This window comes from Polypterus senegalus, chromosome 17 (assembly GCF_016835505.1).
Source record: "Polypterus senegalus isolate Bchr_013 chromosome 17, ASM1683550v1, whole genome shotgun sequence".
In the NCBI taxonomy this organism is placed as follows: domain Eukaryota; kingdom Metazoa; phylum Chordata; class Cladistia; order Polypteriformes; family Polypteridae; genus Polypterus; species Polypterus senegalus.
In genome coordinates, this window is record NC_053170.1 from 82451737 (window position 1) to 82464938 (window position 13202).

At 38.6% G+C, this 13202-nt stretch overlaps 1 protein-coding gene across 1 annotated transcript; it reads right to left on the reverse strand.

The window, feature by feature from the left end:
- Window positions 1-1660: 1660 nt before the first annotated feature.
- LOC120517366 (cyclic GMP-AMP synthase-like) lies at window positions 1661-8040 on the reverse strand. Its single transcript, XM_039739634.1, has 2 exons — window positions 7902-8040; window positions 1661-3416 (listed from the first exon to the last, which is right to left on the reverse strand). Exon 2 carries the CDS (start codon window positions 3324-3326, stop codon window positions 2154-2156), a length of 1173 nt encoding a protein of 390 aa, XP_039595568.1. The 5' UTR covers window positions 3327-3416; window positions 7902-8040; the 3' UTR covers window positions 1661-2153.
- Window positions 8041-13202: the final 5162 nt, after the last annotated feature.

Here is a 13202-nt window from a genome sequence, read left to right on the forward strand (position 1 = left end):
GACTTTGCTGTGTTTCTGAATACAATACAATTGAATACAATTAAGACACACTTCAGTACTGCATCCAGCCACGCTGTAAAAAATGAAGATGTAATTTAATGGTTAACTGAGCTACCAATTGGGCTCCTTTTATGCTGGGCCCAGAACAGCTCCCAGTGACACAACATGACTTGTGGGGAGTACTTCCTGGTTGTTTGAGAATCAGGGTAGTCCTTCCCCCATCAGCACCCTCTTGTAGCACCCAGGGTTGCACTTCTGGACTCCAGTTGGCATGAACCCCTGCAGGTGCCCCTGCTAAAATGCCTCCAGTAGACCACTGCCACCTAATGTATGGGGGATGGAACTGCTCCTGACCTCCGGCTTCTGCTTATCCATCCCCTGGCACCTTCTGTCTTGTCTACATGTCATGCAATCATCCAGCTGGAATGCTAGTCTGTCCTACATGGTACTCGCCCCTCAACAGGCCCAGAGGCATCACCAGCCCACCAGCAGATCTCCCAGATATTCCTGATGGCCACTACACCCTTGCACGGATGTGGCCACATAGAAGACAATTCCTCCTCCATAGTCAAAAGGGCTCGACAGTGTCTATATTTTTTGTGGACACTGAAGAGAGTGAGCACCACCCACCAATCCTCACTACATTTAACTGTCATATTTTGGACTGCAACACACTACAGTGGATAGTGAGAGCGGCTGATAAGGTAATCGGTGCACCTTTACCTCCTTTGAAAGACATTTACCATACCCACTGCAGTAACAGAGCCAGTAATATGGTGAAGGACCATTCCCAACCATTGAATGGACTCTTCTACCATCTGGCAAGCAGTATCAAAATCTTTGCTCTTTTTCTGCAAGACTGGGTAATAGTTTCATGCCGCAGGCCACCAGAATTCTGAATGCACAAAAATGTCTACTTTACCTCCTGTTTACTGTCACAACAGGCAGTCCTATTATGTGCTTTTGATAACCTTATAACTTACCAATCACTCAATGTGGTTCAATGCTTAAATTTGCTGCTGTTTAATATTATACTTTTGGTGCAATACTGCTTATTCTAGAAGGTTTAAACCTTCTCCACACTATATTGTTATATGGTTGTACATGTATTGTCTTTTTAATGTATTGTTCTGCTGCACTTTGTTGTATGTTGCTACATGTTGCACCATGGCTTATGAAGACACATTGTCTCCTCTCACTATGTACGTGTAGACAGCTGCTGATGACAATAAAGTAACCTTGATACCTTGAACTAGGTCCCAAACATCCATCATCAAGTTTTTTAAAAATCTAGTTCTGGATCAGAGGAAACATTGAACACAATGCAAGAGCCCACACTGAACACACTTTTAGTCCATCAGAGGGTGCACACACACACACACACACACACGCACACACACACACAATCAAATTCACACATTTATACAGTCCAGTGTCAAGTTTCTGCTAAAAGAATACATAGGAGAAGAGGAGAACCCTGGGAGAATTTGCAAGTTGCACAGGGACAGTGACGCGCCTGAGAGTTGAACCGAGTCTCCAGGATCTTGTGCCCATTTCCTCACACTGAAAAGAATCAGCGTGAATCAAATCTTCATGTTCAAATGGCAGAGTCCTGTGAAACTTGACTTAGACACAACTCTGAAACGAGTCCATATTGTAATTATTTTAAACATTTATTTTGAAAGCAAGAGCAACTTCACAATGAAACAAGAAACTGTTTGAAACTTCAGAAATATATTGCTGTAAGCATACACTCTAATTCAGATGTTCTTCCTGAATTTAAGTCTAACAGTATTTTAGAATCTTATTTGATTATACAGTATAAGATACAGATGGAGTGACAGGAATCTTCTTGAATAGGTGATGGCGCTTTAGCAACGGGAGCAAGTTCAATGAGCTCTAAATAGATTAAAAGTCACTCAACACTTTATCTGGTCACACGCCTCTAAATTTCATTCAGAGAAATCCGCTGGAAGGATCAGTTTTGGCCTGGTTAGCATTTTGGCTGGTCCTCTGTATTCATTTGCGAGGACTTGGTTATTGTGATTCTGTTCACCATTACGATCTTAACAAAGGTAATGTCTACTGTAGCAGTACAGTGCTGTGCGGTTCCTGTCCTTCCACAGATGTTTAGGCTCTTAGTTCATCCAAGTTTAATATTGCAAGTGATACTGCAGGACTGATTCAAAGTTCTTATGGATGTAAAGCAGCCTAAACCTGATCTGTTCCAAAGTGGTTGAACTCACATCTTTCAGTAAATTTGTTTTATTCTTATATATGTGCTGGAGGTGCTTTCGCCCCATACACTCAGCCAGATACCTGAGGAGATTCTTCACTCGGTCCTCCAGGTCCTCATTCTTCCAGATGTCTTGGTCGCTTTGCCCTGCCTGGTGGACAAATGCCGTCTTCAGGTAGTAAGAAGGACAGCTGGAGCTCAGGTGAGAGGTCGGACACATTTTCTTATCGTTCTCCCTCAGGTACTTTAGGATCTTCAGACACTTGAAGTAACAGTAGTTGGGTGACAGGCTTTGAAAGAAAGCCTTCTCATGGGTGGAAAAGGAAAACCTCCATGCAGCTTCTCCAAGGTGTGAGGTCATCTTTGCCACAAGGTAGGCATCTTCATATTGCACAGCAGGCACTAGGTCAATATTCACCTCCTTTCCAAGCCAGTCAAAGACAAGAGTCCTTGCAGGGCCACTCGTCCGAAATCTGAAATTAAATCCAGGGAAGTACCTTGCCAGCTCAAGCAGAGTTCGAGCACACATGGATTGGAACCACTGCTGGATCTTCTTGGCAGACAGCACATAGCCATGTGAACGAAATCTAATACAGAACTTCTCTTTGAAGTCCGCAGTATCTCTACCCCAAACTGTAGCACATTGAAACTGTATCCATTCTGACTTTTCAATCTGAATGAGTCCAAAGCAACCTGGAACGTTGTGATCATCATCAGAGACGATAATCTGTTGAAATATAATCTGAATTGGAACCATGAAGTCAAACTCCACCTCTGGCTTGACTTTCACGCCTTCAAAAGCACTGCCAGTGCCAATGGGCTCCTCATCTATCTTGGGGTCTCCTTGTCTGACGTGCTTCTGGATCAGTTTCAAGAGAGTGGTGACCACATCTTTTGCCTTTGATTTGTAAGGGTCAAGCTCTCTCTTACTAAAATCCACCTTGTCCTGATAAAGCTTCTTTAACATCTGAAGTGTGGGCGTCTCGCTGCTGTCTCTTTGGCGAACAGCAGCAGCAACTCCTGCACCAATTGCTGCTACAGCTCCAACAGCAAGCAAAGAGATGGAAGCAATCCAGTGGGCATTCTCCATGATCAGAGCAGAGGTGAGGTCTGCATACACAAACACCTGTCAGTCTGTCCTGTGGTCACTCAAAAGCGTAGGTAATGTCCTTCTTGTGGGCTACAGAACAAAAAATTAACAGAATTATCCATTATTATACAGTATTTCAGCCCTCCTAATATGATATTAGAAAAGGAGAGTCATCCAATAATAATAATAATTATAATAATACATTTTATTTATATAGCACCTTTTCCATTTTCAAGGCATTTAAGAATGCATGACTTTACAATGAATCTTTCACAGTAATTTTGTATACTAAGTTTCACTGTTTTATTCATTTAGGTGCATTCAGATATAATACAATAAGCACCCACAGCAATTGCCAAGTCTGTCTGTCTGTCTGTCTGCATGAAACAACTCTGCTCTTAGCAAACCGATTTTGTTGAAATTTGACACACTAACTCTGTAAGGAAATTTGGTGGGAAAGGTACATTTTTGTTGAGCTATCTCAAACAGGGCATGTTGAACAAAGTTTTGAAATTTTGAAACGCATTGGGAGGATTTTCAAATTTGCATGCTTTAAAACAGAGAAACATTCTGTGTGTTTTCAATTACAGGTAAGTTGACTGTTTCAAATTGAAATTGAGAGTTATAAGTCTGACTAGCATAAGAATTTGTCCTTCCCCAGAGCAGGACATGAGATATGTAGTCACAAAGCATCTAGTCCCAGTCCCAGCAAGGACCAGGAGGCCACGATTTTATGGGCCCCCGTTGCCAAAAATAGGCACTCATGATGATGTTTTGTAGTTTTCTGATGCTAGCACTAATCAAAGGGGAGAAATCAACAAGCTAAAAAAAAAAAAAGCAAAACATAAGTAAGAAAAAATTCTAAAAAACAAAGCGGTCTGCAGACTGTACCGTCAATCTCTTCATCTTTTAAATGTGTCATCAAGAGAAGTTAAAGTTAGCTGAAGACCAAGCTAATGTTAGCATCAAAGCAGAACCTTTACTAGAAAACGCAGATGAGGAGCACCAGAACCAAAGTCAATCTTAAACATCTTCACCCCCAGTTCCAAGGACATTAGGGTGACAATGATGACAGTTCTTGGTGTGAGAGCACGACTGACCCAGTGTTTTGAACAGATGGACTCTTATTGAGAGGGGTGTGTGAGCGTTTCACCATTGGCATTTTCACTACCCAGTATCAGTGAGAGACGAGGGCCTTGGCAACTGGATGTAGCTCTACAGGATGTAACAGGTACACCAGCGGCAGTGCCATACACTGCACATCTGCACAACTGAGCGCCAGGTTTATCTCGGGTTATCTCTACGTTTTTACTGAACTTAGTTTATTATTCATGTATTGTGTTTTTCACAAATTGCCAGCTCTTCATGTAAACTTAATACAAATTATCTTTGGGTAAATGATATAGCATGAGCTCTCTATTTAGCTCCTGTCAGTTATCAGATTGTGTTTCATGTTCTACAAATACAAATAAACATTAGCATTTAGTTGAATAATACATTTTCATTGGACATGTCTTGTCTATGGTTTGGTTAAAGCCTGCTGTGGGGTTTTGGGAGAGGGGAGCCTTCAACATCTTGTCAGGCCCAGGAGGCTGTTGAGTTGGCATCGGTCCCTGCTTTTATATTCAAGCCCATATTTCTGATACCTAATTTGGAAGTATCATAAAATACAGGAGACCCTGCCAAAATGGTCCAAATTGTAGTTCCTGAGCCTCACTTTGCATTTTTATTATGGTGACTTATTGGAAAGATAAGCCTACATACTTAAGCAAAGTAGGTTTGTACGCACTAGACGTGTTATGTTTTAAAAAAAAGGTGTTCTTTTTTAATACTCGTATTGCTTCTTGAAAGCTGAAATGTCTTTAAGATTCCATTTTTACAGTAAAGAGTCAGTTTGATCTTCTGCTGCACTTGGTCCTGCGTGTTAAGAGCTCTCCATGCTCGTGGTATTCAGCTCAGTTGATTCGTTTGGATCATAAATGAATGATAATGCTTAGGTGTGATTAACAGACAAGAAAGGTGTCTCTCTGTCTTTTATTGCTTTTTTATCACAATCTTCAAACAAGAAATTGTTTTACTTTACTTGTAAATCAGTATGTTTTTTTACTGAAATTACAAACTGCAAAAATAATCAGCCCATAAAAGCAAATATGTGCTGCAGCAGGCTCCATATATCCATTTTCTGCTTAGTTGCACTTGTGTTTGGGGACTCAGGTGAGGAGCAGTAAGTGAGTATAAGATCATGAAAGTGAAGGCTAAAGTCCTGTTTAGCAATTTAATTTTATATATTCAAATTATTATTGCATTACATAAAATAATGTTTTTAAATCCTGGCAGTGCCACGGGGAGCCAAAGTCCATTGCACTGGACCACCCACACTGGGCCAATTTGGAATCGACAATTAACCCAACGCACTAAACTTGGGGAATGTAGGTGAAAACCTCACACGAACACGGGGAGATCGTGAAAGCTCAACCATAACTGGGCACGGGACACTGGATCTATGAAGTACCCTCTTAAAAATAAAAGGTGCCAGAGTGGCTCTTCAGAGCAATGACATTGGGGAAAACATTTTTTAGTTCCCAAAAAACCCATCCACATGAAGGTTCCAGAAAGATCTTTTATTTATTTAGATCTGCAACAGGCTCCATACATTAAACAAACATGAATAGATGGTAACAGATTTGTGAAACACCAGTGGGCTCGTGATTTTAAAAGGACTCTTGCTGCATACGTACAGGAACAGAGGAGAGGTCCAGCAGCCCAGCATACCCTCTTAAAAATGAAGGAGCCAGAGTGGTTCTTCAGAGTGATGCCACAGGGGGAACCATTTTTGGCTCTAAAAAGACCTGGCCACATGAAGGTTCCACAAAGTGTCTTTATTTAATGAAATACATAACCGGTTCTATACCGTAAATAATCATGAATAGATAGTAACAGATTTGTGAAGTACCAGTGGGTCGGGATTTTAAAAGGACTCTCGCTGCATACGTACAGGAACACAGGTTTTCTTAAGCTGATAGTTCCCTGCTAGATAGCCTACTAATCATTACAGAATGTAGGACTTCTACATGTTAGGAAATTTTTCAAAGCACAAAGCACCAACTTCATATGCAAAGAACCCATCACAGAATATAATGGTGCTTTGTCCAGCAATCGTTCTACAAGCAACCACACAACCCAGTAAAGAACCATAAAGTGCCATTAAAGAACCAGCATTTTTAAGAGTATACATTAAAGATGCTGGGTTTTCCACATATTGGGAATTTTTTGCAAAGCACCAAGAACCAACTTCACATGCAAAGAACCCGTTCCAGATTGAAATGGTGCTTTGCCAAGCAATGGAGTCACAAAATATAAATAACTAGTGCCATTAAACAACCATCACTTAAGAGTGTAAAGCCATGCTATACACCAATTATTCTTGCAGTGTACCAAGCCTAACTAAATAGTCACTGGAAACAAATACCATAAGATTTGATTTTACTATTTTATTTTACTGTTTTCATATTTATTATATTTTAAGCACAACACAGCTTTCTCCAGATGTAAATTTACCAATCCAAAGTCCAACCTGAACAAACTGTAGGTCCTTTAGAAAAAGCAGACCACACCTTCGTATCCAGTGCTGTTTTACTGTTTTCTTATCATTCAGTGACTCAGTCATGTCATTGTTCTCCACGTTCATTTTGTTCGAATTAACCATTAAGCAAAATAAGCATGTACTTAGGGCATCAAGGTAAGGGGGGCACCACAGAAATTTTCCATTGCCAGATTTACCATGGCCCATATGGTGCCACCCTGCAAATGGTGCAGCTGAACCAGGTTCCACAAAAAGGCGTTCCCACATTAAATGAAAAAAATTACATATTTATATATACAATAATAAAAGAATAAAACAGTAATAATAGAGGCAGGCTGCAGGTCTTATCTGTACTAAGTATAGAAGCAGATGTGTTACATAAGGTTCATTTTCAGGATCTGATCAAAGACTTTGCAATTAGAAAAAGTTAAGTGAAAACTTTTCATAGATAAACAAAGTTGAAGTATACAAAAATAAACATTATTTTCCATCTTACTGTACGTTTTGCTTCATTTAAAAAAATAAAATTATTTTATGTTTTATTACGGTTTATATTTTGAATTTGATATATACAGGGCACCAAAATCTTTTAAGTGTCTTAATGCGGCCCTGCGTTCTGCGCTGTGGAAACTGGACCAGGAATCCAGGTTGGTTCTTCTATTTAAAGCGTCTAATTTTATATTTACAGATTTTCTGTCTCTGAATCTACAATAAATTTCTCTCCTTTTCAAATATATGGTTCATTTTATGATTTTTATCTGTTCTGCAACAGGGGGCACTCCTGGCACTTTAAATCTATTTTTAGTTTTTTTTAATTTTTTTTTATTTTATTGATTTATTTTTTGCAGCTTTCCATTTATATATACGGGTATTTCAGATGTGTTTTTTTGTTTTCTCAACACTCTGTAACAGTTTTCTTTGTTCATATTACGGTTTTATCATTTTATTATAAATATTTCGTGCAGTTGCAAAACAAAGCATACGGAGCTTACCTTGAGTTGTCAGAAACTCTGAAGACGTCCAGTGTGACCGCAGCCGCTGGCTTTGTGGATGTAATGAGGCGGTCCCACGTTAAGGGCCCGTTAAAAACAGAGGGGTGTGTCGCTACCCGATCTGCGTGCCTACCAGATTTGCGCGCGCAGGCGTATTGAAAGCCTAACATGCCGTAAAGTGTTCACGCATGCGTTAAACAGATCGGGCAGCACCGTAAAGTGTGTGATGACGTAGACTTTCACTACGCACGCGCATGCAGATCGGGTCGGCAACGGGAACCAGGTAGTGACACACACCGCATGCGCTTAATGAAAAAAACATTAAAAACAAAAAAAAATCACTTTACGGCACGAATCGATCGGAACTGTGCATAGAGCACAATTTGACATTACGGTTTATTCATTTTAGTTCCACATTAGTTGACCATAATGAAAATATTTATCCTGCAAAATAAACGAAGCAGCCTTTGTGGCGTAACATTGATGTCCAATGTTTAATCGCCGTAAGAGGAAGCTTAGGTGTGCACACCTGATGATCCCCAATTAGGGCGAACTATACACTGTGTACTGTTTGTATTATTTGGCAGGTACTAATATATATATATATATATATATATATATATATATATATATATATATATATATACAGTATGTATATATATATTGTATATATATATGTTATATAAAGCATGTAGTGTTTTATTTTACCACTCACGTAATAAATCATATAAAGTTTCCTTTCCGTTTTGATCTATTGTTGCAATTTCCTCTTATGTGCAAATTGTGTTTGTTTAAAAATATCTTTAGACATCAATTATTATTAATAAAATTGCCATTTATCTTAAGGCATCAAGTTTACAAAACCTAATGTATCCAACCAGTTTTATAGAAATATATGGTCCTTTTTCAAAAAAGAAAAGAATGAACACTGTGTTGCATGGCATTGTGCTGACTGTCCCTGTCCTTAGTATTAACTGTGACAGTCCACTTGTTAAATTCTTTAATTCGTTCTCAGTTCTGCAGTCAGGTCAGATGCTGAAGGAGTCGAGTATAAAGCCACTGGTTCAAATCCTCATTTATTCCAATGGCTATTAATCTTACAGAGAAGTTTAACTTTATACCCACAGACTTAAATTAAGGAAGTGAGCTGTTATCATTTGAATCAATCTATTGGATCTATTTTTTTTTAACAGTAAGTGCTTGTTGCTCTAGTTCATATTTGTAATTCATTTGTTCTTAATGATGTGTTTTTAATGTTATTTCAAGGCGTCTCTGTAAAACCCGCTGAGAAACCAACTTACCTATTAATATAATAAAACTGAACTGAATTTAACAGCTGTAAAATAAAATATTCTCCACTGAGCAGAATTTAAACAGCATGAAGTAGTTCAGTTTATGATGAACAACATGTGGACGGAGGGCAGTGATACTCATTCTTACAAGTTTAATTAACACACCGCACCGCTGTTTATGTGCAGACTCCTCATCTCATGTCAGTGATTTTATTCACCCATATTGACACAGAGCCAGTTCATTTTTACAACTTAAAAAAAGGAAATACAATACACTTATCATACATTTTTATTGAAGGAATAAATGGTACATTTAAAAATAAAAGTGAAAGATCTGTGAACAATGTTTCTCAAAACAAATTATATACACACCCATATTTATATGTACTGTATATATACTATATACTATACATATATATATATATAATGAGTAGAAAATTCAGTAATCATAAAGATGTATAAATGGGAAATGCATTTAACTAGAACACAACTACAATGAAAATGGCCAACAAGGGTGGTGTTAAAACTATTAGGGAAGGAGAACACAAATATATTTACAGATTTTTACCTTAGTATTTAAAAAATGTTAGCCAAGGTTTTGAACACAATAAAAGTGAATCATTAAATTTGTCAAAAAAGGAAAAATGCTATTTTAGCTTTATGAACAAGATGCTACTCAGAGTCCGAGTTGTTATCCAGCAATATTCCATAAAAATTCTGTTCTATTTAAACTGACATCTTTCCTGATCTGTCCTTTAACATTTGTTCACTAATAATATTTCTACATCACCTTTGCTTACAAGTGTAGCTCAAATTGCTCCACAAAAATATACAGTTACAAAGAAAACTGAAGGCATTATAAAAGTAAATGAGAAGCAAATGGAGGGGTCCTTGTCCTTTGTAATAAATACACTGCCTGGTCAAATGGCTGGGGACAAAGACAAACTTGCAGCCTTCAAGGACACTGGAGATAATAAACCTCTGGGGGTCCCAAGCCAAAGCCCACACAGCCCCCTCTGCACATCCCAGCATACATGATTGTGGCCGTCTCAGTCCAATCACAATTCCATTTCAGGACATCTTGTGAACTTTTCTTCTATCACACACAGTTGGAGTTGATTTAACAGACGGTGGAGACGCAGGGGCACCACTGCAATACACTGGAAAAAAACAGAAAAACCGCAGAGGTTAGTGCCCAGTGCAGAGCTTACAAAGTGTACACAGCACCATTTCTAATCTATTACAACCAATGCAAGTAACTAAGAAAAGCCAAATTAGAAAAGTGGGCTTGTTGAAGTTTTTTGAAATGCTTGACATTTGTAGCCTGGCACTTCTCTATTGGCAACGCACTCCAGATTTTGTTGCACGAGTATAGAAAGCTGCTGGTTTTTATGGTTGATCTTGGAATAAAAAGCAAAGCAACGTTTCAGAGAAGAGATGTTGGGAGAAGACACTCAAAAAAACAGGCAGGGTCTAAAATACTCAAAGCCTTCTAATTATTTAATAGAACCTTAAAATCAATTCTAAGTGAGACAGACAGCCAGTGTAATGAGACCGAGACAAAACGGCCAATACCTCGTGATCACTTGGCAAAGGCACAGCAGATCAGACCAGAGATTGAGATGGAGGATTCTAGAAGTGTCAGGAGGGCCAGCCGCTACTTCAACATGGCACACATCTCTCTGTCCTTCTTCTTTAACTGCTGCCCCATAACACGAGCGGACTCTTCTACTTCACTGTAACTGTTAAAAATATAAACACAGTAGATATTCACTCAAGGAGTTCAAACATTAATAAAGTGTACTCTTACTTCTTGTTCTGCCTCCTTTCTTGGTTCACCTGTAGATCAATTATTACCAAAGTAAACCATCACAATAGATAAAGGTCTGCTTAGAGTAAAGTCTAACTAATAATATTTTTTTTAAATTACTTTGGTTTTTTGTAGGATGTTGAAAGAACCCCAACTTAACTGTCATTATATGTAACATCGTTTTTTCCTTTTACATTACGCATACAGTAGACATTGTGTTATAATCTCTGTATATCTGAACTTCTAATGTGTTGTGCTCAGGTGTTCATTACTTACATGAATACATCTTTGTTTTTCACTCCTGCCTTAGTTTTGTATTAATTTAAAATTAAGTCTCGGTTCTTTCAAAATCCAACAACAAAGCACAGTAACTTAAGAACATAAATGTTATTTTGTAAAACAGAACAATATCCCTGTTTAGTGACTGCTGGTACTGATGCTCCTCAGTCTCTGTGTTTGTGAGGATTCACACTCTGAGGCTTTCTGTCTAAAATTAAAAGCCGTGTTAGTTACTGGACAGAGTGAGCAGACATACAGTACAGTATTCAAGGCAGCAAAATATTACAGATCAAGTAATAAATATGGGGAGGCTTTGTAGGAATTGTGCACACATTACTTTTGAAACTGGAAGCCTCAGTAGTCTTACCTGTAGAAATAGCAAATCTAACATGAACTGCACATCATCTCGAACTGGAAATCTTAAAAACAGAAGAAAAGGACATCCAGTTGTGTCTCAGAATTCGGGTACACTGGCATCTGTTCAGCCACATGGAAGGCTGGTTACCACCGGGCATCCTGTAGGGTCAAGAGAAAAATACAATAAAGGGGCATTGTACTTCTAACTGCAGCAATAAGAAATAAGTTATCTCTAAGGAGCAAGGCTCCTCCATTATATTCAGTTAATGTATGTATGTGAACTTCTATAAGATTATAACACATGACAACAGCAGGTGCCCAGCCTGTCACTGTGCCACATCAGACGCACACCACACTTCTCTGATGGCTTTGGATATAAATTTTAAAATTGCCTGTTTTCAACCATGGAATTTTTTTCTACTAAATAAGGTTAAAGAAATCCATTAACAATTTGTAATTCTATTATCCGCATCCTGCTTTCTTGTAATAACTTTGTTGTTGCTACTCTTGTATGTAATATAGCCTTCATCATTATAATTTGTTAACGTTATTATGGAAAAACTACTGCATTGATGTAATCTGATATCAACATAATAAAAAAATACCGACGGCTTTGGAGGGCACACTTTACACCCGTCGAGTGTCAGTCCTGCACTCCTAATTCTATTCCTAATTCGACACCTCGATTACATTGTTTTACTTAATTATTAGGATGCCGTTCACTCTTTAAGATAAAAAAAAAATGTGGACAAATGTTAAAAGAAACACACCACCAAATGCTAATAGAATGCTACGAAATAAATGACATACATATATTAATCCATTAACCCAAACACGGAAAATGCTGTGATTTTTACGATTAAACCACGAGATTACGAAGTGGTTTAACTAAAAGTGATGTACTTACAAAAAGCTGTATATGTCCATTATAAAGTTCACAGACACACGTCGCATTTCATTTCGCTCCCTCTTCATTCGACTGGAGTTAAATTTTTCAGGCGACACATCTTCCATGACGTTCTAAAATTCAAAAGTTGCCATCTTCCAGTAACAAGTCCACTTACAGACGGAGTTAAAGGACAACGCAAAAATGACTCGCAACTACAAATCAAACCTGACGAGTGACGTATGTCGTAAAACATTCGACATGCGCAGAACAAATCGGGCAGCGTCGTGAAATGAATTTTTAATTAAGCACAGAGCGCGTGCGCGAGACAAATCGGATGGGGACTCATGTCGCAAAGTAAAAAAACGCAGATCGGACAGGGTCGTAATAGTAAAGCTCTGCGCATGCCGGGTAGGCACCGCAGATCGGGTAGCGACAGGGTGCCACGTATTCCAAGGAAACGAAAGTGAAACTTAAGGCGTTTTTTTAACTCCTAGTTCGTTTGGTGATTTCGTCAAAACTTCGGTTCATTTAGGTAGATATGAATAAATCAAGCGGACCGAGACGCTTTAGAAAGAGTGGTCTCGGCACAGCACCCAAGAAACTCTTTAGCGGTTCGCATGAGATATGAAAGCGATTTGCCACGGTGTGGGTTAGGGTGAATTTATAAGTGCTAT